Genomic DNA, 27629 nt, shown 5'->3' with positions numbered 1-27629 from the left:
CACAGAATCTGAAACAGCTCCAGCCTCTGAGCTGTCAGCATAGAGCCCGTGCGGGGTTCAAACTCCAAAACAGCAAGATCATGACCTAGGCTGAAGTTGGACACTTAACCCACTGAGCCACCCAAGTGCCCCTCGAAATGCTTTTAATTCCTGGTGGGGAAGGATTGTGGTCTTTTACATAATTGTGCAGCAAAAACCTCTTTCCACACAGGACCATAACTATTTTTGGTAACAGTTTCCAAGTTCCAAAGAAAAATATTTGCTGTATTTTAAAATACTAGGCTTAAGAGCTCTATTATTTATTTCTTCACACTGTGCCGCAATGTTCTTTCTTCTTTCTCCTCCTCTTCTTTTTTTAAAATAAGCTCTATGCCCGATGTGGGGCTTGAACTCATGACCTCAGGATCAAGAGTCACAAGCTCTACCAACGGAGTCAGCCAGCCAGGCACCCCCGACAGTGCTATTTAATTTTTTTTTAATGTTTATTTATTTCTGAGAGAGGGAGAGAAAGAGCATGAGCAGGGGAGGAGCAGAGACAGAGAGGGAGACACAGAATCCAAAGCAGGCTCCAGGCTCTGAGCCGTCAGCACAGAGCAGGATGTGGGGCTCGAACTCATGGACTGCAAGATCATGACCTGAGCCAAAGTCAGGGCTTAACTGACTAAGCCACCCAGGCGCCACATCCCACAATGCTTTTTTCTTAACATTGCAATTAACCATGTTCGATACTGATTTTACAACTAAAGGTGGTCAGGCTAGAAAAAAGTCTGGCTGAGTCATTTTTGAGGAACCGTAGTGGAAGAAGAGGCAGAGGAAAGGGGGCAGAGAAAGGACATAGGCAGCCAACCTCAATAGCCCTGGTTTATGCCCAGACTTGCCCAGCTAGCACACTTGGTGGCTGGAGTCCCAGAAGCAGCTGGAATACAGATTCCCGGTCTCTAGGGAGAGCTAAAGCCTTGCCATGGTTCTCCCTGGTGCACTTCTAGCTTCTTTCTTCTTTTGTCTAATCACAAGTCAGCTTCTCCCGGTGCCCTGAGAACAGATTCACCAGTATTTTGTGTTTCCCGGCATGTATGTTCCAGTGTTTAGTAATGTTCTGGTATTTGGCAATATTTTCTTAATAAAATCCCCTTGCTGGCCTCCTGGAACACATTTATACTACTTTTCCCGCTACTAGAATATTCATAATCAAGTATGAGATTAAAATTCATTTACAGTAATATTGTTATAGAAGATTATATCCCAGATGAGTAACACCTGAAGAAATTAACTACACCAATTGAATCTTCTCCCCACCCCCCACTCCGGTCACTTTGCCTCTCTATGCTTAAACAAAGTAAGTCATATTAAAATTTCCCTAAGGGCACCTGGTTGGCTCAGTCGATTAAGCATCAGACTTCGGTTCAGGTCATGATCTTGGGTCGGTGCATTCCAGCCCTACGTTGGGCTCCATGCTGATAGCTCAGAGCCTGGAGCCTGTTTTGCATTCTGTGTCTCCCTCTCTCTCTACCCAAGCCCACTCACACTCTGTCTTTCTGTCTCAAAAATAAACACTAAAAAAAAAAATCAAATTTCCCAAAAATTTCTGGTAAGGGATAACAAAACATACAGTGACATATTATTCTTCTCCAGCTTCCCCTTTCTACCACCCCCAGTGGATCATCCATCCAAACAGGCTAACTCTGCCAGACTAATCACCTTTAAAACCCAGATTCAGAACTTTCCATAGGGCCACTCATTAATGGTTCAGAGCATCACTCAGTTCACACTTTGATTCACCTCAAGAAGTCCAAACTCTCTCCAGAATCTGGACCAGATTCTAAACCGCTTTACAGTCTCTAGAATCTAGACCACTTAATCATTTTATTTCTTACCACCAAATGCATCAGGACCACTTCCTGTCCCTGGCCAATTACAAGCACCCTCTGGCGTAGATTCCTCTCACCTGGAATGCCTCACTTGCTTTTCCCAAATTCTTCCTCTTCAAGGCCCAGATCAAATCCTGCCACCTCTGAGACAACTCTGTCAAAACAAATTACTGGACTCAGAAGACATTTCCTCTAGCCAACTGTTCTACTATAATTAAAGTTTCACTAGACAAATTAGCATAATTTACAGGAAAACAAAATCTGCTGTTGCTTTAACTCAAGCATCATTTTGGTAAGAAATGCCTGGGCACAGGAAGGGGCGTGGGCATCTCAGGGTAACAGGACTGATTAACAGTACCAGTTCCTTCCCTAGAAGTAGGAGCTGGACCACCGGTAGGATTTGGAGGGGGTCGTATTCTTCAGTTGCACTGCAGCAGAGAAAGGACTGCCAAACACTGGTCCTCTCTCAATTTGGGAAGGATAAAGAAAGGATCTGAGTTTAACCCCGGTAACTCTTTTAGCAAGAGCAAATGATTTAACTGTCTTCAATACCTGTAGCGACTTTAATTGGAATTCCTACCTCTTGGAGTTGTAGAGAGGATACAATGAGCGCACTACGAAAATGTACTAAGCACTCAACAAAGGAGTGCCAGATATACAAGACGATGCATATTTATGTACAAACCGCAGCCCCCGGATTTATACCTGAATGGGCAAAAATGTTGGGGAGCAGGCTAGTTCTTAACGTGGATATCATGAAGCTCTTGAAATCTGGTGAATTTCGTGCTCAATTGTGTTGATATATTCTGCTGCGAAAACGATATGTTGTTTGCATCAGGGTCTGAACGGAGATTGTGAACGAAAACGGGAGGGGAAATCAGTAGAGCAGGGAAGGATTCGGATTTAGAGACAGTAAGTGGGGGGGGGGGGGGGGGGGTGAGCTAAGAAAAGCGAAGTACAGAGTTACCAGCGCGGGTCGCGGCCTGCTCCCTTTCCTCCCGGAGGTCTGACGGGGCCCGCCTTTGACTCCCTTCTCTCTGCTCCTTGGGCCTCGTGAGGCCTTCACGTCTCCGTCCTTTTACTTTCAGAAAGAAACCCGCGCCACCGGCGGAAACCCGTGGGCCCGCAGCAGCAGGCGGGGTCCGTCTTCAAACCCCGCGCGAGGGCCAGGCCAGAGCGTGAGGGGGCGTGCCGGCAGGAGGGCGCCGGGCCAATGAGAGAGCGGCATAGGTGCGGGGGGGGCCGGAGAAAGGAGAGCACCAGGCCTATGAGAAAGGGGCCTGGGGCGGTGGGGACGAGAGCGTGCCGGGGTTGGAGGGACGTGTCAGCGCTGAGACGGGCTGAGCCGAGGGGGCGGGACCGGGGCGGGGCTAGCGGGGGCGGAGCCTGCTCTGGAACTCACCCTTAATGGGCAGCTGGCGGAGGGCTAGAGAAACGGAGCCTGTGCGGAGAGGAGCAAGTCGGTGGCCGTTGTGTGGAGAGTGTGTGTGCGGTGAGTGCTGCCATCGCCCCTTCCTGCCGCGGCCCCGTCAGCCCTAGGCCCGCTCCCTCCATCCTCCAAAGCCCGGCGCCCGCCGGGCCTGCAGCTGCTCCGGGGGGAGTGGAAGAGATGGGCAGGGTCTGTGCGGCGGATCCTTTGTTATGGCACCACATGGGTGTGAGACCGTGCACCGAAGCCCGCTTGGCGACAGAGCCGAGCAGGGGTGGGGGAGACCGGGCCGAGGAGCGGAGATCTGGCTGGAGGGGCCGAGCCCGGAGGACGGGAGAATGGGCAGGCCGGGCCGGAGCATCGAAGCCGGATTGCAGGCGACTAGACCCCGGGCCTGGGGACGAGTGGGGGGAGGGGGCGCCGAACCCGGCAGTAGGAGGAGGAGCCGAGAGCCGAAGGCAGCGGGATGCCTGGGAAAGTAGGGCGGCCTTGGGCTAAGATTTAGATCGGGAAGAGAGGAGCGGACGCTCGGCGCCCAGAAACCGTGCCCCTGGGGGGCCGAAGGCGGGCTTGGTGGTGCCGAGAGGCGCGGCCCTCGGGGCCGATCCTCCCGTTACTGTTCCGTCTCGGGCCTAGATTTTCTCCGGTAGACTGTGTGACTCAGTTTTCCAGAGACGTAACTTGAAGCATTGAATTCCAATTCCTTTTCAGACCTGAGGGCTTCCATAAGTCCTTGCAGCTCTTCCCTGTGGTTAACTATCCATTGCCAAAGTCCCCTAGGAGCTGCTTTGAAACCCCCTCAGGCCATGCTGAAAATTGCGCCCTTCTCACACTTGTCACTCTTGATTTGAGTGGTCTGTTCTCAAGCCATGCAGAAGCTTCCTCTCTCCCTGTACTCAGTAAAGGGCATCCAAGCCAAGAAACCAGGAACCAGCCTTCTCAGCTACCGCGCCCTGTTCTTTCCTCAGTTAGCCATCAAGCCTCTGGACCTCCTCCTGAATATCCGCCACATCTGTCCACTTCTCTGCATTCCTGAGAGCCACCCCAGGCTCTCACGTGGCTACAACAGCCTCATTGGTCTCCGTACTTCCAGACCCCTTCCCCCTTTCTAGTCCATTCTTCACAGCACAGGCTGAGTGATCTTTACAAAATAGAATTCCAGAAGGCTTATCCTTTGCCCATAGGACAAACCCAGTGCCTTAACGAGGCTAACAAAGCCAAGCACGGGTTGGGTCCTCGGTCTCCTCCCCTGCCTTATCTTTCATTGTAGCACCATTTCACTTTCTGCACAGCCAGGCTGATCTTAATACCTATTCTCTGCCGGGAACACTCTGCATTCGCTCTCTCCCTTCTTTACATCACATTTCCTTGTGGAACTTCTACTTAGGTTTCTGTTCTCATTAAGTACTTCAAGGTTTAAGTCTTCTCATCATGTGTTCCTATTGCATCCTGCATTTCCTAAGAAGGAAATGGCATATCCTTTGCAATTGCTAGTTTATCTCCCCTACTAGTTAGTAAGCAAATTCCATGAAGTACTGTGTTTATCTTGTTGTTCCTTATTGTCTTTCCCCATGTCTAGGGCCTGGCACATGTTAATGCCCAGACTACAGTATTATGTTTTTTTTTTTAATAATTAAGCCCTATTTAGAAAAAGTAAACCTGTTTTAGGATTACTTGGCAAATTATAATTAAAAGATGTGGATTAGAAAGGAACTGCAGAACTGAAATATGGAGACACTGTAACAACGTGAATATGCAAGGTAGTAACAGGTGCTGAGCAAAGTGATTAGACCAGCCTGTATCATAATGTGCTCAGCTACTTTGAATGTGTTAGAGTTACATGATCTCCAAGCTTAAATCATCCCTATCACACCTGATGTTTGAGCTTTGGTTTTGCTTTGCTTTTTTGCAAAAGAAGGCTTTGAAAGTTAGGATGTGTTTTAATAAAGGAACAATTTATTAAAGTGTGGTGATAAAACCTGCTCACAATACAAAGGAAATGAAACATGGTACCTATTTAAATCAGATTTGCTTTTGCTCTCCTTAAAAAAAAAAAAAAAAAAAAAAAAGGCCTTTCTTCCTGCCATTTTAAGAGACTAACGTGTTGTCTGATATAGACATTTATAATATTTCCTTACTGTTTGCTTTCAAGCCTAATTTAACACAACCTACAGCTTCATCCTCCTTCAATGCTAAAAAGCAGTCTTTCCTTTCACGTATGCTTTCAGAACAGTTTTGGTGCCTAGTATTAGATCTTTAAACTCTGCCTCAAAGGTAGGAAGCACTGGTGTTTGGGCCCCCAGAAAGATGTGGGAATTCTTCAACTGTTAGATAATGTTCTGTACACATTTAGTAAATATAAATGTAATGGAGGGGAATAGGCACTCTGTTGTCAGAAGACCCGAGGCCAAGTCCCAAGGGCACCACTTACTAGCTCTTTCGTAGATTAGGCATAAATTATATACACACCTCATAGGGTAGTTGTAAGGATGAAATGGATGTCTGTTGACAGTGCTTTCTAACTATGTAATGTTATTTCTCTGCCTGTTTTGGTTTTGCCTGCAAATTGCTTATAGAGATTCTGAGTTTGAGTAAGATAAAGTTAGGTGATCCCTACTGAGCACTGTCTGGCATCTGGCTTGTGGAGGCACCTCTGAATTCTCCGGGGGGTACAGGCGAGTCCCACACAGGGATGGGACCCACGGCTCTGCCGTCACTGCATCCACTCAGGTTGACCGCAGTACTCTGCACGCAGTTGTTCAGGTAATTATTATAGCACAAATGACAAATGAGTAAATACTGCTCACTCGGACTTTTCCCAGTTTCAAACCTTCTCTCCCTGGGAGGATTTTTTAAGTCAGGTGATTGTAAACACGAATCTGCGTGTAGAGAGGAGTGGTTCTGAGTGGGCAGGAGGAAGTCTTGTAGGTTAGCTGTAATTTTTATGAAAGGCATTCAGGATCCTTCATTCTACATTTATTTTATACACAATTTGGCTTTGAATAGGAGGGGAGCAATTCCAGCCTGTCTTCCTGGGCCTGTGGCCCTTCCAGAAGAAAGGAAAAATGGTTTCATTTGATTCTATGGCACCACTGAACTTAGTCTAGTTTACTCTGTATTTAATTCTACTTGCTGCTCAGTGGGTTTTCACCTCAATTACAAAGTAAATATTAAAAGAATGACTCCTCGGTCCAATGACAACATCCAATTCAGTGAGTCTTACAATTCCCCAAAGAAACTCAAGAGACTAGATGGGAAACAGTTTCCATAAAACCCCCAGTACATTAGAGCTGAAGTCTTTTCTTATTCAAACTATTTGAAAAGTACGTTTTTCTGTTTCACTTACTAAATTTGGATACATGACTGCTTTTCAGACTTTGTCCTCTGTAATCGGTTATAAATACAACCCTGATGTTTTTCAAGTTCTTTGGCAAAAGCATAGTCTTCCCAGAAGTCCTAATGGGAAGGCTTCACCTTTACTTTAGAGGCATACAGAAAATATGTCTTAATAACATACTGAAAGCTTAACATGAAAGCAGTTATGTGACTTTCAGAAGTAAATTACCCAGTGGCATCAGAAACACCATAACTGTCATCCTTATTTTCTTCATTAATTAGAGTAAGGGCACTTTATACTATTTCTGTGTCTCTGCTATCAGTTTCTGTCATGTTATTTATGCTCTTTGCTGCCTCATAATTAGAGCTTCTAGGTTATGGATTTTAGTTTCCTGTCTTAAAATGATGAATAGTGTCCTATAGGGTAGTAAGTCACATAGAAGAGTGGGAGTCCTGGCTCTGCCGCTTAAGTTACTTCACTGCTCTGAGCCTCAGTCAGCTGAACTGTAAAATGGGGGGGATCTTAACGTCTCAGAGCATCATTGGAAGAACTAATCAGAAATACAGTGTGTTGTTTTGTTGTTTTTTAGATAGATGCATGGAGTTGATTCATAAGGGAGCAGTATTCATTCTGATGTCTCATTTTGAGATTTCAAACCCTTTGAGACCAGGCTTTATCCCTTACCTCAGTTTCCTTGTAGGGTAGCCCCCAGGAACAACCTACTGATGGGGGACAGGTTAGCTGAGTAGGAATCTGGCAAACTGTTTATACTATTTTAAAATCTTATTCGGAAATCTCTGCTGTAGACACACTTTCAAACTATTCATTTTTTTTTTTTTTTAATTTTTTTTTCAACGTTTATTTATTTTGGGGACAGAGAGAGACAGAGCATGAACGGGGGAGGCGCAGAGAGAGAGGGAGACACAGAATCGGAAACAGGCTCCAGGCTCCGAGCCATCAGCCCAGAGCCTGACGCGGGGCTCGAACTCACGGACCGCGAGATCGTGACCTGGCTGAAGTCGGACGCTTAACCGACTGCGCCACCCAGGCGCCCCGTCAAACTATTCATTTTTAATAACAGAGTTTTGTGGGCTTTTACAGAACACTTCATAACTTCATATAGAAATTGCAATTTTAGAAATTAATTTCCATTCTGCACCTTAACTGTAGATGACTTTCTCTGCTTTACTGTATGATTGCAATACATGATGGTCCCTTTAGTTGGCTAACCACAATATAAATAGGAAAACATTACAACTCTTGTTTAGGAAAACACAGTGTGAAATGTTTAAATATCTGTTTCAGAGTGACAGCAAATTTATACTGAAAACCTGTTTTTAAACTTGAAGATCTGTTTGTATCTTCAGTGGCAAATGCTAAAAGAGTCTAGGAACTTGAGAAGTGACCCTAAGACCCACATTCAAGTTGCCATCTAATGCCAATTGGTCCACTTAAATTTTCTCTAGGACCTAATATATATTCAGAACTCTACTTTGTGAGCAGCAGCATCCTGAATTGGTGGAAAAAAATAACATACGTCAGTATAGCAGAAACAATTAGTATTAAGTTCATTGCTGCACTGAGATATATTTTTTAAATCCTTCTTATCTTCCCACTTACGTTTTGTCAAATGAAAATGTTCTAAGAACATAGACTTCTGTTATCATTTAGAGCATTAGATGTTTCCCTTGAGGGATCATTTTTTTTCCTTCAAGATGAGATCACCATCCTCAGAATAATTTATATTCAGCCAAGCATTAGCTAATGGAGGTGAGGTAATGCTAAATGTGACACATTAGTAAGTTCTGCGAGAACCACAGCGCTGATCCCAAGAGTGTGGATTTGCTACTTTCACGTGGAAAAAGCAGATGGTGACAAGGAGAGAACAAATGTGCACGAATCTGAGGCTGTGAGGATTTTATTTACCATTATATAAATTTACGATACTATATGAAGGTCAACTGATACTGTCACAATGTATAGTATTCAGATTCTGGTAACAAAAGCCATGAAGCATGTTACAGTATTTTTTCCTGAGAAATCCTTATCAAATACTATAATCCTACTCTAAAGAATTCATATTTTTCCTTTCAGCCACCAACTACCTTTACTGCAACAAGATCGTACATCTCGTGCCTAATATCAGATATTAATAAATTACAATTATTTGTATTAAGCTTGATCTATATAAAACTGTAACTTTTTTTTTTTTAATTTTTTTTTTCAACGTTTATTTATTTTTGGGACAGAGAGAGACAGAGCATGAACGGGGGAGGGGCAGAGAGAGAGAGAGACACAGAATCGGAAACAGGCTCCAGGCTCTGAGCCATCAGCCCAGAGCCCGACGCGGGGCTCGAACTCCCAGACCGCGAGATCGTGACCTGGCTGAAGTTGGACGCTTAACCGACTGCGCCACCCAGGCGCCCCTAAAACTGTAACTTTTAAGAATGATTTGGTCGGAGAAAGTTCAGTAGAGGCACCCGGGTGGCTCGGTTGAGCATCTGACTCAATTTTGGCTCAGGTCATGATCCCAGGGTCGTGATCAAGTTTCACATCAGGCTCCGCACTGGGTGTAGAGCCTGCTTGGGATTCTCTCTCACCCTCTGCCCCTCTCCCGCACCTGCGTACTCTCGCTCTCCAAAAACGTTAAGTTAAATTAAAAAGAAAGTTCAGTGAAAAGGAAGTAACTACGTAAAAGTCTCCTATTATTTAAATTAAATCTTCACACTGATATGAGCCAAGAAGCCAAATATTTTAAAACTCTGGAAAGCTGGTCACTATTTAAATTAAAACTTTCTATAAGGATAGAATAGTTTCATTCCACAGCTTATTGTTGGCAAAAGATAAAAACGTTGTTAGAAATTAGTATTTCAGTCTAAGAATCACTGTACTGTTGGCCAAAGTGTTTGACAGGATCTCTTAAGGGCTTCAGTCCCATGTGGGAACCTACCAGCATTTAGGGGTTCCTAAGCACATACTGTACATTTGGAAAACCCATTCACAGGGCCAATTTGAGACAAACCCTGGGGGCCAGAAAGGACACTGGCAGGAGCTCAGGGTTCAGCTTAAGAAATTTCTTTTTTCTTTTTTTTAATGTTTTTATTTATTTTTGAGACAGAGAGAGACAGAGCATGCACAGGGGAAGGGCAGGGAGAGAGGGAGACACAGAATCTGAAGCGGGCTCCAGGCTCTGAGCTGTCCGCACAGAGCCCGACACGGGGCTTGAACTCACGGAGTGTGAGATCATGACCTGAGCTAAAGTCAGATGCTCTACCGACTGAGCCACCCAGGCGCCCCAAGAAATTTCTATTTTTATTAAGTCTTCTTTCTCACTGTTTTCAGTCCAGATTTACTACAGGCTGGCCATAAAGTCTTGAAACATATATAATACTATTTTTGTATGGATTGTAATACAACAATAAATCATTATATATTTGCCTGTGTTTTCAGAATTGTTAGCCACTCTGTAACTATTCTCTCAATTCATCAAATTAACCACAACTTTGTTTTTTAGCAAAAAATTATGGATGGATAGTTATTTTGAGTTCTAGTCTGCCCACTTAGAATTGGCCTGCATGGGGCAATTTGGTCTCTAGATTTAGGGTTCAAGGACATTTGAGGTTTCCTGTACCTGATACATGTTTTTTTCAATGTGTGAAAGAGAAAGAGAAAGAAAAAGAGGGAGACTAGAACATGGCACAGAGCAGTTAAGGAAGGATTGCTACTTTCATAGTAGAAATGATCTTTGTTACTATTTTCTAACTTTAAAAATAATACATGGCACAAAAACAGACACTCAGATCAATGGAACAGAATAGAGAACCCAGAAATGGACCCACAAACGTATGGCCAACTAATCTTTGACAAAGTAGGAAAGAATATCCAATGGAATAAAGATAGTGTCTTCAAGTGGTGCTGAGAAAACTGGACAGCAACATGCAGAAAAATGAACCTGGACCACTTTCTTACACCATACACAAAAATAACTCAAGCAACAACAGATGTTGGCGAAGATACAGAGAAAGAGGATCTCTTTTGTGCCGATGGTGGGAACGCAAGTTGGTGCCGCCACTCTGGAAACCAGTACGGAGGGTCCTCAAAAAATTAAAAATAGAGCTACCCTCTGACCCAGTAATTGCACTACTGGGTATTTATCCAAGGGATACAGGTGTGCTGTTTCGAAGGGGCACGTGCACCCTAATGTTTATAGCAGCACTATTGACAATAGCCAAAGTATGGAAAGAGCCCAAATGTTCATCGATGGATGAATGGATAAAGAAGATGTGGTATATATATACAATGGAGTATGACTCGGCAGTCAAAAAGAATGAAATCTTGCCATTTGCAACTATGTGGATGGAACTGGAGGGTATTATACTAAACGAAATTAGTCAGAGAAAGACAAAAATCATATGACTTCACTCATATGAGGGCTTTAAGGGACAAAACAGATGAACATAAGGGAAGGGAAACAAAAATAATATAAAAACAGGGAGGGGGACAAAACATAAGAGACTCATAAATACGGAGAACAAACAGAGGGTTGTTAGAGGCGTTGTGGGAGGGGGGATGGGCTAAATGGGTAAGGGGCATTAAGGAATCTACCCCTGAAATCACTGTTGCACTGTATTATAACTAACTTGGAAGTAATTTAAAAAATAAAATAAAGTAAACATACACCATTTAAAAAAAAAAAAAAGGGCACTTGCTGTGATGAGCACTGGGTGTTGTATGTAAGTGATGAATTCCTGGGGCGCCTGGGTGGCTTGATCAGTTAAGCGTCCGACTTCAGCTCAGGTCATGATCTCACGGTCCGTGAGTTTGAGCCCCGTGTCGGGCTCTGTGCTGACAGCTCAGAGCCTGGAGCCTGTTTCAGATTCTGTGTCTCCCTCTCTCTCTCTGCCCCTCCCCTCTTCATGCTCTGTCTCTCTCTGTCTCAAAAATAAATAAACATTAAAAAAAAAAAGTGATGAATCACTGAATTCTACTCCTGAAACCAATATTGCACTGTATGTTAATTAACTAAAATTTAAGTTAAACAAAGATTTACAGGATAAATTAATATAAATAAATATAAAAATTTAAAAAATAAATAAATAAATAAATAAATAAATAAATAAATAAATAAATAAATAAGAACAGTACAGGGGCCCCTGAGTGGCTCAGTCGGTTAAGCATCCAACTTTGGCTCAGGTCATGATCTCATGGTTGGTGGGTTCAAGCCCTACATCGGGCTCTGTGCTGACAGCTCAGAGCCTGAAGCCTGCTTTGGATTCTCTCTCTCTCTCTCTCTCTCTCTCTCTCTCTCTGGCCCTCCCCCACTTATGCTCTCTTTCAAAAATAAATAAAATAATTTAAAAAAAAATTTTTTAAACAATACAGATATCATAGAAAAAATAGAAAATAAAATTTTAAGGAATGACTAAGTTGCCAATAATCCCATCCCCCAGAGATAGCCACAGTTAACAGGTTAATATGTAAAGATGCTAGATAATTACTTTGGGTCTTTTTCTTGTGTTTGCTTTGATGGAGATTATTTTATACAGCTTTAAAAGCATTTTTTTAATGTTTTATTTATTTTTGAGAGAGAAAGCATGAGTGGCGGAGGGGCAGAGAGAGAGAGAGAGAGAGAGAGGGAGGGACAGAGGATCCTAAGCAGGCCCTGTGCTGACAGCAGCAAGCCCGATGCAAGTCTCAAACTCAACTGTGAGATCACAACCTGAGCCACAGTTGGATGCTCAACCAACTGAGCCACCCAGGCACCCCTATAACCTGTATCTACTTAGCCTTACATTATAAGCATTTGCTATATAATTGATAGGTACTTTTTTGTACTGTTTATATATTTTGATTAAGAGAGGGCTGGGGAGAGACAGGTAGAGAGAATGGGAGAGAAAATCCCAAGCAGGCTCCACACTCAGTGCAGAGCCTGATGCAGGGCTTGATCCCATGACTGCGAGTAATGACCTGAGCCACCCACGTGCCCCTTGTTAAGTTGTTTAAAAAACTTTTATACCAGGGCTGAGTGTAGCCTGCTTAAGAGTCTTTCTCTCCCTTGCCCCTCTCCCGTGTGCACTTTCTCTCCAAAATTAAAAAAAAAAAACAAAAAAACATTGTTTTAAGTTTTATAGCTCTATTAGCCAGTGTATGGATATACCACAACTTAACTATTCTCAGTTCTCGATATTCTCAATATTTTGTTGAAAAATGCGTATCCTTCCCTCCCCACCCCCACCAACCCCTGGGGCTATTTTTTTAGGCTGCATTCTTAGAAGTATGATTTTACCAGGCCAAACTTCAAAGCATTTATTGAGGGGTGGGAGGACATATCAAGATATTCTCAAGAGATGATCCCAGTTGACGTCCCTTCCAGTAGTGTATGAGAATGCCTGTCTCACACACCTCTCCTCATATTGTGCGTGATTGGTTTTAGGTATGACTTGGTTCAAATACATGGGTAAGTCCGCACAAAAATACAGCTAGGACATTTTGGGATTCTTGCCTCATGGCTGATCTAAATATAGAGGAAATAGGAGCAATCCCAGGGAAGTACCTAATCCTCCCTCTGTCACACTCACCATCTCTTTACACGGGGTGTCCCCCTTCCCATCATGGCAGATGAACCCTCTCCTGTTCTTAGCTGAGACTGACACCTCCCCACATGTGAGCTACATCCACAAACCCTTTCATCCCTTCTGGAACTTTCTCTCCTCTTGCCCTATTAATTTCTCACTTTACACAGATCAGTCTCACCAACATGAAAGCATGCCTTCTATAACCTATCTTTAAAACCCAACAACTTAAGAAATCTCTGCCCCCTTGTCCCCCTCCAGCTACTATCCCATTTCTCCTTTCCCCTTCACTGCAAAACTGTTTACTCACTTTTGTTATCTTTACTCATTTTCGTTCTCCCATTTTCTCCCCAACCCTCTGCGGCAACATGGATCCTTTTAAACTATGATTTTTGAGGGCGCCTGGGTGGCGCAGTCGGTTAAGCGTCCGACTTCAGCCAGGTCACGATCTCGCAGTCCGTGAGTTCGAGCCCCGCGTCAGGCTCTGGGCTGATGGCTCAGAGCCTGGAGCCTGTTTCCGATTCTGTGGCTCCCTCTCTCTCTGCCCCTCCCCCGTTCATGCTCTGTCTCTCTCTGTCCCAAAAATAAATAAACGTTGAAAAAAAAAAATTTAAGGGGTGCCTGGGTGGCGCAGTCGGTTGGGCGTCTGACTTCAGCCAGGTCACGATCTCGCGGTCCGTGAGTTCGAGCCCCGCGTCAGGCTCTGGGCTGATGGCTCGGAGCTTGGAGCCTGTTTCCGATTCTGTGTCTCTCTCTCTCTGCCCCTCCCCCGTTCATGCTCTGTCTCTCTCTGTCCCAAAAATAAATAAAAAACATTGAAAAAAAAATAAAAAATAAATAAATAAAATAAAAAATAAATAAACTATGATTTTTGAAAAGTATAAAATGTGGCTGTTGGGTAAATGTAAAATAAATGTGTCAGATATTTTAAGGCATTTTTTTTAATGTTTATTTATTTTGAGAGAGAGAGAGAGAGAGAGCGTACACGTGCAATTTGGAGAGATGCAGAAAGAGAAAGGAGAGAGAATCCGAAGGAGGCCCAGATGCAGGAATCGATTCCATGACTGTGAGGTTATGACCTGAGCCAAAATCAAGAGTCAGATGCTTAACCGACTAAGCCACCCAGGCGCACCAGATATTTTAATTAATAATAGAACCAGTAAGATATTAAGACCAGTTCAAAGGAGAATTGGAAGAGCAAACATAGACAATTAGGTATAATGAAATGAATTTGCTAACAGAAGCAAAACTGGTTAATATCCTATAGGGCGGTAATACATCATTTGAAAGGGTCCTCTTTTCTACAGGTTCAAAACCAACTGCATCATTAAAAGACACGTTCATTTTTGTTGCTATAGACAAGAATCATTTGCATGGCCATCCATTTTCCATGACTTCTCTTCCTACAGAGTTGTAAAATAACCTACACAGTACAAGGTCAGTCAAAAGACACCCTATAAAGTCAAGATTCCTCTTGACAATGGCCAGCACCACACTGAAATGATATACAGTAATTTCTTTTGCCCATTTCCAAGTGTTAGAGAATTTTTCCTGACATTCCTCTGATACTCCCCCTGCTGCAGTCACCTTAGTCTCCTACTGGCTCTCTAAATACCAGAGTGCCCTAGTGTATCTCCAGCACTGATCTCTCCCTGATTCCAGACTCTTAACTGCCTACATCCACTGTTCAACTCTAGTCTAAGCCATCATCATCCCTTTCTAGAACTATTCTTTAAGGCTTTCCATTGGCCTATGTGTTTGTGCTCCCGTCTTCTGCAGTTAATTCTCCACTCAGCAGTGACAGTGATCTTTTGAAAGCATTCCTTCCCTCCTCTGCTTAAAAACATACCAATGGTTTCTCCTTGCAACCAGAATAAAACCCAAGCTGCTCTCAGCTCCTGAGGGCCCCATGTGATCTCACCTTTCCTACTCCATTTCTCTTCCCTTCCTTCCCCTCCCTTCCCCTCCCTTGACCATGCACTAAGTGAAATTAGTCTTCTTTCTGTACCATGAATACACCAAACTCTTTCAGAGGCATTGTACTCGGGGTCCTTCTCTGGCAAGGATAGCCTCAATGTCATTTGGATCTCGATGTAAATGTCACTTCGGAGACGGCTTCTCCAACCACCTTAGCTAAAGTAGCTCACACTCCCAGTCTCTCTGGTACTTTACCCTATTTTATTTTCTTCAGAGTTCCAATTAGTGTCAGAAATCTTACCATCAATCTGTAACTATTCTTCCTTTCTAGGATGACACTTTCTTGAAGGTAAGAACTTTGCCTTGTCTTCTACTCTGTCCTAGTACTTACAATGGTACCTAGCACAAAGCATGTGCTCACTAAATGTTTGCTTACTTACTAAAAGAGGGTTCATCACTATCCTCCCATGATTTTGTAGAAAGCCTGTAGGAAACAAGATGGTAGAAAAGCAAAAAGTCTTTGTTAGAAATGCAAAGTCAAGACTGGCTTTGAGAGAAGGTGAAATGCTACCCTCCTCTGTGGTTAAATTGAAATGGTGACACTTCCTTTCCTCCATATTCTTGTCTCCATCTTTCCCCACCACAGGGGCATATAATATTTAGGGAGAAGGCAGGAAGGAACTTGACTTTGGAGAACAAAAGAAGTCTCCTTAGCTCTTAGGAGGCCTTGAAAGGGGCGGGCTTTGGCAGGGATTTTCAGTTTGGGAAGATGAAAAAGTAGGTTCTAGAGATGGATGGTGTGATGGTTATGCGATAATGAAACTATACGTAATGTCACTGAATTGTACACTTAAAATAGTTAAGATGGCAAATGTATGTATGTTTTATCACAATTTTTTAAATTTAAAAGTGGGAAGGGAGGCTAAGGCTTTCTATATAAGCTCTGTGGTTGGGTAGGTCCTGTTGATGGGCTGGTATATTCTTTTAAGATTCCTGATTTTAGCATACAAGTTAGGTTCAAATTGTATCTTGGTTAGAATTTCTGAGATAGCCAGGGCTTCCAGAGGCTGGAGAAAGTTGAGAAATTTTGGCCTTGTTTTTTCTCTCTTCTTTATTTAAGGAGGCAGATTGCCATGGGAAGTACCTTTACTTCTGGAAGGCTAGAGAAGACATGGGAGAACTCCAGAAGACAAGTAGTAAGGACCTGGCTTCCTCGGAGGCCTCAGAGCAGAGTGGGAAGGAAGGGGCCTCAGTCACTTAGCTCTGTGACTGTGGCCCAAGTCATTTAATCGCTAAAAGTGGAGTTTCCTGACTTGTAGGAGTGTCGGGAAGAGAAAAGGTCACATGCCCAACACAGTGTCTGCTGTATAATAAGTGCTTTGATTGTTAAGGACTTGCGCACTGCATAAGGTAGGCTAGAATTGTCTGATGGAAGCATGAAAGCAGAAACTTCCAGTTCTTACTTCCTGGTTTCCCAGGCCATCCACCCCACCACCCTAAACGAGAAGTCGGGATTCTCAAGCCCAGTTTCAGAATAAAGATTATATGGAGGTTTGGGACTTCTTGGTGCTGTATCTCTCAAGAATCTAAAGCATCGTAGAATAGTATGATGTGAGGTATACCGTTGTGATGGGGACTTTCTGGGTTTTGTGTTGATGGTGTTGAGTTAGAAAACTGAGTTCTTATCCATGAATGACCTGCTCTGTTGCAATAAGTTGCAACTGGTACCTTGGTCAGGTGGGAGTGTACAAATGTAAAAATTGATCAAGCCGCATGCTTCTTCCCTGTATACTGTGTGGACTTCATAGCTCGCTTAAAAAAGAAAGAAAGAAACCAAGAAATGGGCTCCGTTACACATACTTTTAGAAGGGATCATTGTTTTCAGGTTTGACTCACAGAAACATTTAACAGAGGAGGTGAAGCTGGGGAGGGGGGTAACACTAATGTGAAAATGTCCATATAAAGCATTAATTTGGAGAAACCATCATTGGAATAATTAAGAGGAGGCAGTGATCTTGTAAGGACAGATTTTGATTACTTCCTATCTTTATATTCTAGTTAGAAGTACCCATGGAGAACAGTGAAAACTCAGTGGATGCAAAATCCATTAAAAATTCCGAAACGTGAGTATTTCTAATACTATCTTTATAATCAGAGAAAGGCACGTGTATGTGACACAGCGAACTTTGAGAAGCAAGGAAACAGAAAGGCCTTTCAAACCAGAGACACCCAGCCAGGTCCCTACCTCAGCAGCTGTGTGGCTCCACACATGTCTACTTAGCGTCCTTGAATCTTGTCGTTAAAATCAAACTTTCATCTAACTATGGGGAGGATGGGGGGAAAGACGAGGTACAGTGCCTGACCCACAGTCAGAGACCCCAACCTGGAAGCGGGACGCCACAGGAAGGGCAGAACTTGCAGATCTGGATGGTTCTGTGCTTCCCTAAATCCTTCTGCAGGATGAGAGCTTCTGTGTTTGGGGGAGATTTTTGGCGTTGTGTTTATCTCTGAGTGACAAGACTAAAATGAAATGACAATTCCGAGTCTAGGGAAGAATTGCCTGGTTTTAGATGATCTTGTACCCTTTGTTTTTCTGTCTTCCTTTTTGCAATATTTTACATATTAATGTTTCCCATAACCAGATGTTGGAGAAAGAAAAAAGATAAAACTCAAAACACTATTAATTTAATTCATGTCATTATCCATTTGCAATCTCTTGGAGAACTTTGAATTCTAAAATTTCTTTCTGAGACCTGATATTACTATTTTGGACCACCCAAGGAAGTAGTAGTTTTAGTACTAAATAAGAGTATTACAGAACTATTAACAGGTTACCAATAAAGATTTAGCGGTGTCTGTTTCACTAAGGAGATTTCCTAGAAACTAAACTTTTGAAATGCACTCTCCTTTTAGAGGGTTTGGGGATTTTTTAAAAAACCTTTTTAAATGATACATGCATTTTCCTACCTTTTCATATCATATAGAATATAATTTTTTTACCATTTTTATTCATTTTTGAGAGACACAGAACATTAGCAGGGGAGGGGCAGAGAAAGAGGGAGACACAGAATCCGAAGCAGGCTCCAGGCTCTGAGCTGTCAGCACAGAGCCCAACGCGAGGCTCAAACTCATGAACTGTGAGATCATGACCTGAGCCGAAGTCAGGACGCTTAACCAACTGAGCCACCCAGGTGCCCCTAGAATATAATTTAATAGCAAATTGCATGGGAGCCCAAAACAGATTTAGGTCGTTTTTGTCTTGTGCTAAGTTATCCTCACGTCCCTTGGTTTTTTGAGTCTCTGCTCTTTATCAGGCAGCCCCCGCCCCCGGCTCCCCCAGCCTGGCTATCCTACTGCCTCCTAGGAGGCAGCAGGAGGTGGAGAATTACTGTTCTGGGATCCATTATCTATATGGTCTCCAACAAGTCAGTCTGCTTTCAGAGTGTTGATTTTCTCACCTGTAAAATGTGGGGATCTTCACCTCTAGCTAAATATAATAGTTCCTTTCTGACCTTGACTGCTTTCATGTACTATTTTCATCTTTTTCCAACAATGTTTTTAGAATTGCATGTAATTGCACGTAATGAAATACTCCCCGGTTAAAGGCATGAGTACATGCACTTTAGGTATTGAGGTTTGGCTGTTCCTAGACCTGGTATTTACTGATTCTTGGGCTAGATCAGGGTTTGGGCTTCCAGTCTATTTTGGTCAAGTATTATTGGAATGTAGCCACACACTTTGACTTACATATTGTCCTGGGCTATGTTCACCAGCAGAACGGAGGAGCTACAAAAACACTGTATGACCTGCAGGCCTCAAATACTTGATATTTGGCCCTTTTGGAAAAAAATAAAAGTTTATTGACCCTGGTCTAGGATTAACAGAGGTTTAGCGACTTTCAGACAAGTATTTTCCAGTTATTTACAACAGTGATTTTCTGTATTAACTATTAATTTGTTTAACTCATGGCATTTAAGGAACAATTTAGGAATTGTGGTAAATATTGTGCTTCAAGTCATATATGCATTTTGTTGCTTTCCTAGCATTTCAGGGTAATTTTTAAGACGTTGCTCTTACCTTGAAAGGTAAAATATCTCACAACATTACAAGAAATTTAAAATGTTTAAAGCATAAAATGTATGTGATGAAATTCTATACAATTTAGAGGAAAACCAAATGTGGAGATTAAAAGCCTGGACTCTGAAGTCCAACAGGTGCTCTTGGCCTCGGTCCTGACACGTTATCTGCATAACCATCTGCACATTACTTAGCCTCACAACAGTCACTTCCTCATCTGTAAAATGGTTTCTTGTGAAATTTAAATCAGGAAAGGCCCGCAGCACACAGCCTAACATTCCCCCAACAAACGTGAACTGTTCGTCTGTGTTATAAAAGTTGTATTGATGTGAACAGCAGCATTGGCCTTTCTGTCTTTGTAAACTGTTTGATTTCCAAGCAGAAAGATCTTCCATGGAAGCAAATCAATGGACTCTGGAATATACATGGACAACAGTTACAAAATGGATTACCCTGAAATGGGTTTATGTATAATAATTAATAATAAGAACTTTCATGAAAGTACCGGTATGTATCACAACCCAATTTTTAGTCCTTTTCAAATATTGTACTATTTACATTTGGTATAATTTTAAAAATAGAACCGATGCTATTAGTTAGTAAACGATAACACAGAATAACCACAAAGTAAGGATGGAGCGGGACCCTTCATGTCCTGCAATACATTATGAACTCTCCGTCTTCTATCCACCGTCATAATCTCTCCCTCTTCCTATAGCAGGCCTCCTATCTGTGTGTTGGCTTTTCTGCCCTCGTTTCTTTATCTCCCTGTTCCCTCTTTAAGGCTAATGGAAGGATTCAACAAATAATAGGTAGTAGTATTTTTTCATTCCAGGAATCGTACAGGGCACCTGGTAGGTATTCTCTTGTTTAATTTGCATAACAACCCGGAAAAGCAACCGCGGTTAGGTGCTGAAAGGTTAAAATTCTTGCACAGAGTCACACAGATAATTTAATAGCAGAGCTGGGACTTGGCCTTGGTGTGCCCGACCACGCCCCCAGCCTGAGCTCTCAATCCACCTCCTGGACTCCCTCACCTGTTTGTATCTTCACTTGCTCTATTGACTTTTTCCTTTCCCCCTACAAAAATGACGGAGCCCCATTTGAAAGAGACCTTTCTTTTACCCTGCTTCCTCTTAAGCTTTGATCTCATTTTTGTCTCCTCTAAATTTTGAAAACATGTACTTCAAGCTTGCTGTTTTCACTTCTTTCCATCCCTCTTGAATCTGTTTCCTCCACTACCTCTCCACTGAAACTGTTCTCTTAGGTTCACCATGGCCTGATCACCAAATCTCCTTCCCAGCCTCTATGCTGAGTGCCACTTGAATCTACTAATACATTGCAGACTTTATTTTTAGAGAATATAAAAAATAAAATCCCCTACAATCCTAAAAAGCTAATTAATATCTTGATGGATTACTTGATATTTTCTCCTGACCGTTTCTCTTAAAGCTTAATTGTATTCATAATATGCAAGCAGTATTGTATCCTTATTCCTCTTAACGTAATATAAACATTTTTCGTGTTGCTATATAATCTTCAGATTTTTTTCTTTTAATGATCATATAGTATTCCATTTGCTCCATTTGTATAATTTATGATCTGAATGGGCTATTTTTCCACTTCTTATTTTTTAAATTGATGCTGTGATCATTCTTTGAATTGGCATATCGATCACATTAGAATTGATTTTTAACTAAAGAAATTAGAAGCAGCAGATCTAATTTAGGAAGCTGTCTACCAGAGTGGTGGTGAAAATGGCCAAAAGAAGCCAGGTGGCACTGGAAAGATAAGTGGGCCTTGGTGTTAGATTAGTTATGAAGAATGAGGACACGGGGAATGGGGATGGGTGTTTAAATCTGAATGGCAGCATTTGTATTGCTTTCGGCTGTAAGTTGAGATGCCGCCTTGAACCATCGGACATTCTGTCTCAACATTGCCAGTTGTGATGCCCACTTTTACATTGTTGAATATGTTCTTTAACAACCATAAGAACAAACAACAAACCAGTAGTCTGGCTTTAGAGCAGACTTTAGAGCATTAGAGTGAGCTCTTTTTCTGCTTTGAAATTTGAAGGTCAGGGCCTTGCAGTGATCTCTAGACAGTATCATACTTCCGGTTCTACTATTAAATAGCTCACAGGGGTGCCTGGGTGGCTCAGTCAGTTGAGTGTCTGACTCCTGGTTTAGGTCATGCTCTCATGGTTTGTGGGTTTGAGCCCCGTGTTGGACTCTGTGTTGACAGCTCAGAGCCTGAAGCCTGCTTCGGATTCTGTGTCTCCCTCTCTCTCTCTCTCTCTGCCCCACCCCCTCCCCTGCTCATGCTCTGTCACGCTCTCTCTCTCTCTCTCTCTCTCTCTCTCAAAAATAAATAAACATTTAAAAAATTTTTAAATGGCTCACAACCTAGGACCAGAATTCACTCACCTTGTCACATAGCTGCATGGTACCCTCAGCCTCTCCAGAGTCAAAACTTTGCTAGGCTTATTTTAATTTTATAAAAAATTACATATGGCCATAATAGAAATTTCAGAAACTACAGATTAACAAAAGAAAAACCATTAAAATCACTCATAGTCACACTACACAGAGATACTCTAACAACAATATTTTGGAGGTACAGACATTGAGTCTTTTTTTTTCTATTCATACATGTTAATAACTTATTCAATTCTAAGGTGTGTCCTCCCCAACATTTTAGTATTTTTAAATCTGGGTGCACTGTGCAATCAATCTGTACATTGATGTGGAGGGTACTGTAAAGGAGTGATGAAAGCCCAGGACCCCCAGGTACAGGCCTAACGCGAGCTTTGTCACTTTCAACAAGTACCTGAACCTCTCTGTGCTCCTGTCCCACATCTGTACAAAAGAAGCTGGTCATAATCATGGTCTCGTGGTGTCTGGAAAGGGTTGGAGGAAATTACTCCTGGCAGGATGCCTGGTGAAAAATGTTAATGTGGTAGTGGGTTTGTGGGGGTTTTTTCTGAAAAAATATTATTAAAGTAGTAACGTATCTTAAAATTGCTGGGAACTTAAAAAAATCCAGTTCCTCTGAGTGTATGAGATGTGTATATGGTTATATATATATATATATATATATATATATATATATATATCATATTTTTCCTAAACAAAAGTAGTATCCTATATTGTTTTATAGGGTTTTTTTATACAATGACCATTTCCCATGGTAAAATTTTGTCTACAGAAATGGCAACACAGCATTCCATTATATAAATGAATCATAATTTATTTAACCAAAGTTCTCCCATTAAGCATTTCAGTTGTGTTTTTTACTAAACAGCTGTGAAAGATCTCCTTATGACCATAACACTGATACAGCTTGTATTATGAAGTGTCTTATATGCCAAGAAACTAAAGAGACTTAGTGTTACCGACGATCAGAGTTAACTGAATTTTCTTAACAGCTGAAAAGAAGAATTTATTGCGCTGAATAATTCATTCAGAGCCATTACTCTTTTTTTCTTTGTAATGCAATTTAAGTAATCCTTTCTGTTTTCCAGGAATGCCGTCTCGGTCTGGTACAGATGTGGATGCGGCGAACCTCCGAGAAACATTCACAAACTTGAAATACGAAGTCAGGAATAAAAACGATCTTACACGCGAACAAATTGTGGCGTTGCTGGACAGTGGTAAGAAATAATGAAGAGTGACCCACCTTCACGGTCCAACTTTATATGACAGTAGCTGTAATTACAACCGTAAAGCGTGAGAACGGTGGCGTCGTACTGTTTATAAGCCTACATTGTATATAAATGACATAAGAGTAGTCGTGCCCCCCCCTGAAGTGGTCTGAGCTGTGCTGTCTGGCACAGGTGGGGCTTCAGTGACCTCTCGGTTCCGTCTTCAAGTCCTTCATCGTTCTCCTGTGCGGTCTCCTAGGAGATGAGTGAGTGAAGTTGTGTTGGGTTTTCTTTGCTTATTTTCCTTACTTATAAATGTTTTTCCAGTTTCTAGAGAAGATCATAGCAAAAGGAGCAGTTTTATTTGCGTGCTTCTAAGCCACGGTGATGAAGGAATCATTTATGGAACAAACGGACCTGTTGACCTGAAAAAATTAACAGGTTTCTTCAGAGGGGATTATTGTAGAAGTCTAACCGGCAAACCCAAACTCTTCATCATTCAGGTAATCTTTCACTGAATAACCTGGTGATGGAGGATTAATCAGGGAGTAAGTTACTCATTTGTGGATTAGCCGATGGATTGTTTTTTTCCCCCAGAAGCTACTGAACTAATGTTAACTTTTTTATTCATTTAAACTACCACTTACGAGATCTAGAATAAATGTTCATTTTAGACTTCTATCAAAAATATTCTTCATAGTTAACATCCATTTTTACACAGCCTTTACATTTCTTAGGAATCAGTTATGTGTGTAGGGGTACCTGGGTGGCTCAGTCATGTGAGCGCCAACTTCAGCTCAGGTCATGATTTCAGGTTGTGAGTTCGAGCCGTACATCAGGCTCTAGGCTGACGGCTTACAGCCTGGAGCTTGCTTCAGATGCTGTGTCTCCCTCTCTCTGCCCTTCCCCTGCTTGCACTCTGTCTCTTTCTCTCTCTCTCTCTCTCTCAAAAATAAAATAAATGTTACCAAAAAAATTAAAAAAGAAATCACAGTTATGTGTATACACACATGGTGTTTTATTTTTATTGTTTATTTATTTTGAGAGAGAGTGAGTGAGAGTGGGCATGAGCGGGAGAGGGGCAGAGAGAGAGAGAGTCCCAAGCAAGTTCCATGCTGTTAGCACCGAGCCCAACATGGGGCTCAAACTCCCAAAGAGTGAGATCATGACCTGAGCCAAAATCAAAATTGGACCCTTAGCCGACTGAGCCAGCCAGGTGCCCCACACATAACAGTTTTTTAGTAAATGTGTATTTTCTAACCTCTAGGCCTGCCGAGGCACGGAACTGGACTGCGGCATTGAGACTGACAGTGGTACCGAGGATGACATCGCCTGTCAGAAAATACCAGTGGAAGCCGACTTCTTATATGCGTATTCCACAGCCCCTGGTAAGGGTACAAACAGTGAATGTTACCTGGAGATCTTAAACACAAAGAAACTGTGCCAAAGGCTGTCAGGATTTTGATATTCATGAACAGCTAGCGGGGCTGTATTTCAGGTAACTTTAGCTACAGAGAAGTGTCTGAAGGTTGTCTTCAGCGAAATCTGGCTGGAAAATCTGATAGAAGGAAGCATACTTGGACAGTGCCATTCATGAACTTAATGCCAGATAGGAGGCTATAGGGTAATGCAGAATAGCACTATCGTCGTTTAGTAGTAGAACACAGTATGTACCATTTTGTCACAGGTATTGTAATTGTGAGAGCTTCCTCCACTTCTTGGAATAGGAGAGAGGTATGTTTTCCAGGAATTCTTTGGGAGATGGGAGATAAAAAAGATAAACCTTAATAGTATATGACAAGGGAAAAGAAATGTGGTTTGTGTTAAACCCATCAGCATATAAATAAGTATTGATTGACTGTGTGATTTATTTATTATGCGACTAACTCAGGGTGTCACAAAGTTTGGAAATGGAGGACAGATGCATTTTTTTTTTAATTTTTTTTTTTTTTAACGTTTATTCATTTTTGAGAGACAAGAGTGTGAGTTGAGGAGGGGCAGAGAGAGGGGGAGACACAGAATCCAAAGCAGGCTCCAGGCTCTGAGCTGTCAACACAGAACCCAACGCGGGGGTCGGACTCACAGTGTGAGATCATGACCTGAGCCGAAGTCGGACGCTTAACCGACTGAGCCCCCCAGGCGCCCCTGAGGACAGATGCATTTTTAAACGATGTTACATTTTTAAATACGCTCAGTATGATTTCTTTTTGACCTCAGGACATCTTTCCAGGTAAAGTGCTTCTAAATTAGAAGCAGTCGATCCAAGAGTTAATCTGAAAAAAGTACAATAAATATTTTTACCCCTTTTTGGAGTTTTTGAATACTCTCTAATGTCTTTATCATACTTCATTCGGATGCCTCGTAGACGCATTTAGGACACTCAAATGTGTGTGCAGACACGAGCAGCTTCTGTCTTGGATGAGTCAATAATCTGACTGCAACACTGTGCTACCCCAGTGGTGCTTCTCACGCATTTGCCTCTGTACCTTCTGCACATTACCCTCTACCCTCCCTGCGGGAAGGGGGACCCAGAGAAGAGAGCTTCCCATAATTCAGCGGGGAAGGTAGTTCACAACTCTTCGTTTCCTCGCCACGAGCAGGGGTATATACACAGCACACTTTTGTCCCCTCTAGTGTCATTTCCCCGGACACCACAGGCGCCATTTCTTTTCTTTTTTAGGGCTGGGCCTGCTTGAGGAAGTGTATGCTTGTTTTCTCCTTGACGATTATGTGGGAATTTATAACATCAGACACTCACGGCATTTTGGTTACGTTTTGCCTTGTAGGTTACTACTCCTGGCGAAATTCCAAGGATGGATCCTGGTTCATCCAGTCACTTTGCTCGATGCTCAGACTGTATGCTCACAAGCTTGAGTTCATGCACATTCTTACTCGGGTTAACCGAAAGGTAGCTCTAGAATTTGAGTCCTTTTCTCTTGACTCTGCTTTTCACGGAAAGAAACAGATTCCATGTATTGTGTCTATGCTCACAAAAGAACTATATTTTTATCACTAAAGGTGGATGATTTTTTTTTTTTCGTTTGTATGCCAAGGGAGGAAAAGGTTTAACTGCTCTGTTTTCCTCTCTCATTTAGATCTAATCTAATACTTCAAGTGGTATTTTGGAACATGGCACTTTCATAGCAGCAGAATTATGAGGCTACCTCAAACTCAGAATCAGGTAGTTGAAATCAAACTTAATTAGGGATAAATAAAAGTGAATAGTGGCACAATCATTGTGAGGGGAAATGTTTGTAAATTAACTGCTCTCATAATTAGCAAGTTTTAGTGATGCCATGCTATGAATTCTTAAGTAAATACGGAAAACGTTCAACATTGTAGTTAGGAAGTTCAGTGATCCTGGTATGCTGTCATTTAAGAGTATGCACTCTCGTTTTTGTCACACCATAGACCTACTGATGTGGAATAAGGTGTCCTAGAATTGTGGGGACCCATGGACATGGTCAAAGTCTTAAAGACCTACCTTGATTTTAGAATCGGTATTTGGAGATAAGGCCCCTGTACTTTTAGATCATTTGTTTGAGTGCATGGTTTCGTGATGTTGGTCCTGAGCAGGTCTTCTGCGGCAAAAAGTCACGTTTACTATTGAAAAAGAAACTGAGTGTTTTGCTAGAGAGGCAGTGTGCGCAAATTCCGTTGATTCTTGTGAGGCTAGATGCGGCGTCAGTGGAGGGAGACAGGGTCAGAAGTGCGAAGTGCCAGAGAGAGTTCATCCACCAGCATCGCGGTCCTGATGTCTGCGCCCGGGCCCATCCGCTGAGCTCTCACCAGGAGAGCACCTAAAGAGCAGTTACGTAAAAACCTCAAACTGTGGATCGTGCTGATAGCAGCGCGAATTGACGAAATTCTACAGGAATATAATAAAACACACCGGGCACAGTAAACAGTGTCATGCAACGAAGAAGCAATAAACCCATCAGCTGGGTGCTCCATAACTAGGAGATGGTTTGACCTGAGCAGAGACACGGCGGGCACAGCCCGTGTGATGTGATGGAGACGGGGCCACAGACCGGCTTCAGAAAAACCACCGCCAGTTAGTTGTTTCGTATGGACTGGTGCGTGTGGAGGATGAATCTCCAAGAAAGCAAACCAAAGCAGAAACGTCTGAATTGGAAATTTTCCAAAGAAGGTGAGCGTCACAGCCGAAAGCATAGCACGCTTTGTAGTACGGTGTTTAAGCAAGCTATTTTCTGTTGAAGTCTACACAGGAAATGGTCCGGTTATAATCATGTCCTGTTCTCTGAAATGAAAGGCCCACCGCACACAGAACCTGAGACGGCAGCCAGTCTCCCCTCCCCTGGCACAGGGGAAGCGGCGCTCGGGCAGGCCCTGGGCCGCTGCCGCATCACCAGGTCTCCCTGGTTTTTCCGTCTCACGTTGCACATAAGCTATCTCTTGCTCAAAGAAAGGAACTCACATTTATAAATGACAGCTCTTTGTTTTGACTATGGAACTTTTTTGTATAAATGAAGCATGCAATGGTATCTGTGTGACTGTTCTGTAAACTTTTGTTACGATTTTTTATTTCAAAACATAAATTTTAACTTAAAATTACCAACATGGTCAAGTTTTTGTTGTCGTTTCTGATGTTGTGCTACTGACTGTAGTTAAAAACATTTTTAACCAAGGGGCGCCTGGGTGGCTCAGTTGGTTGGGCGTCCGACCCTTGCTTTCAGCTCAGGTTGTGACCCCACGGTGGTGGGATCATGTCTGGCTCTGTGCTGACAGTGCAGAGCCTGCTTGGAATTCTCTCTCTTCCCCTTCT

The 27629-nt window shown here is 42.6% G+C and overlaps 2 protein-coding genes across 10 annotated transcripts in view; one reads left to right on the top strand and one right to left on the bottom strand.

Annotated features, from left to right (window-relative positions):
- PRIMPOL (primase and DNA directed polymerase) overlaps nucleotides 1-3036 on the bottom strand; it is a 57701-nt gene extending 54665 nt beyond the window's left edge. For 3 of the 6 annotated variants that reach the window (XM_047855502.1, XM_047855498.1, XM_047855503.1), the window contains exons 1-3: nucleotides 2836-3036; nucleotides 2574-2677; nucleotides 1946-2022 (exon numbers count right to left, since the gene is read on the bottom strand). The gene's annotated coding sequence lies outside the window, so the exon portion shown is untranslated. Of the gene's footprint in view, nucleotides 1-1874; nucleotides 2023-2573; nucleotides 2710-2835 lie in introns of all 6 variants that reach the window. The other 3 variants (XM_047855500.1, XM_047855501.1, XM_047855499.1) reach the window with 3 other exon arrangements.
- Nucleotides 3037-3250: 214 nt separating this feature from the next.
- On the top strand, nucleotides 3251-27422 carry CASP3 (caspase 3). 4 transcript variants are annotated; one of them, XM_047855507.1, is made up of 8 exons: nucleotides 3323-3360; nucleotides 16244-16319; nucleotides 17182-17246; nucleotides 19580-19707; nucleotides 22724-22852; nucleotides 23171-23346; nucleotides 24111-24231; nucleotides 25630-27422. In XM_047855507.1, the coding sequence occupies exons 2-8, from the start codon at nucleotides 16257-16259 to the stop codon at nucleotides 25857-25859; spliced, it is 912 nt and encodes a 303-aa protein (XP_047711463.1). In that variant the 5' UTR covers nucleotides 3323-3360; nucleotides 16244-16256; the 3' UTR covers nucleotides 25860-27422. The 4 variants fall into 4 exon arrangements, with proteins under 4 accessions (XP_047711466.1, XP_047711465.1, XP_047711463.1 ...); XM_047855508.1 differs by having other exon boundaries at nucleotides 3325-3360; nucleotides 19583-19707; XM_047855510.1 differs by lacking the exon at nucleotides 16244-16319 and having other exon boundaries at nucleotides 3251-3360; nucleotides 19583-19707.
- Nucleotides 27423-27629: the final 207 nt, after the last annotated feature.

Source organism: Prionailurus viverrinus, chromosome B1 (assembly GCF_022837055.1).
Source record: "Prionailurus viverrinus isolate Anna chromosome B1, UM_Priviv_1.0, whole genome shotgun sequence".
Lineage (NCBI taxonomy): Eukaryota > Metazoa > Chordata > Mammalia > Carnivora > Felidae > Prionailurus > Prionailurus viverrinus.
Note: the sequence above shows the minus strand (reverse complement) of the source record. Positions and strands in the feature narration are given on the sequence as shown.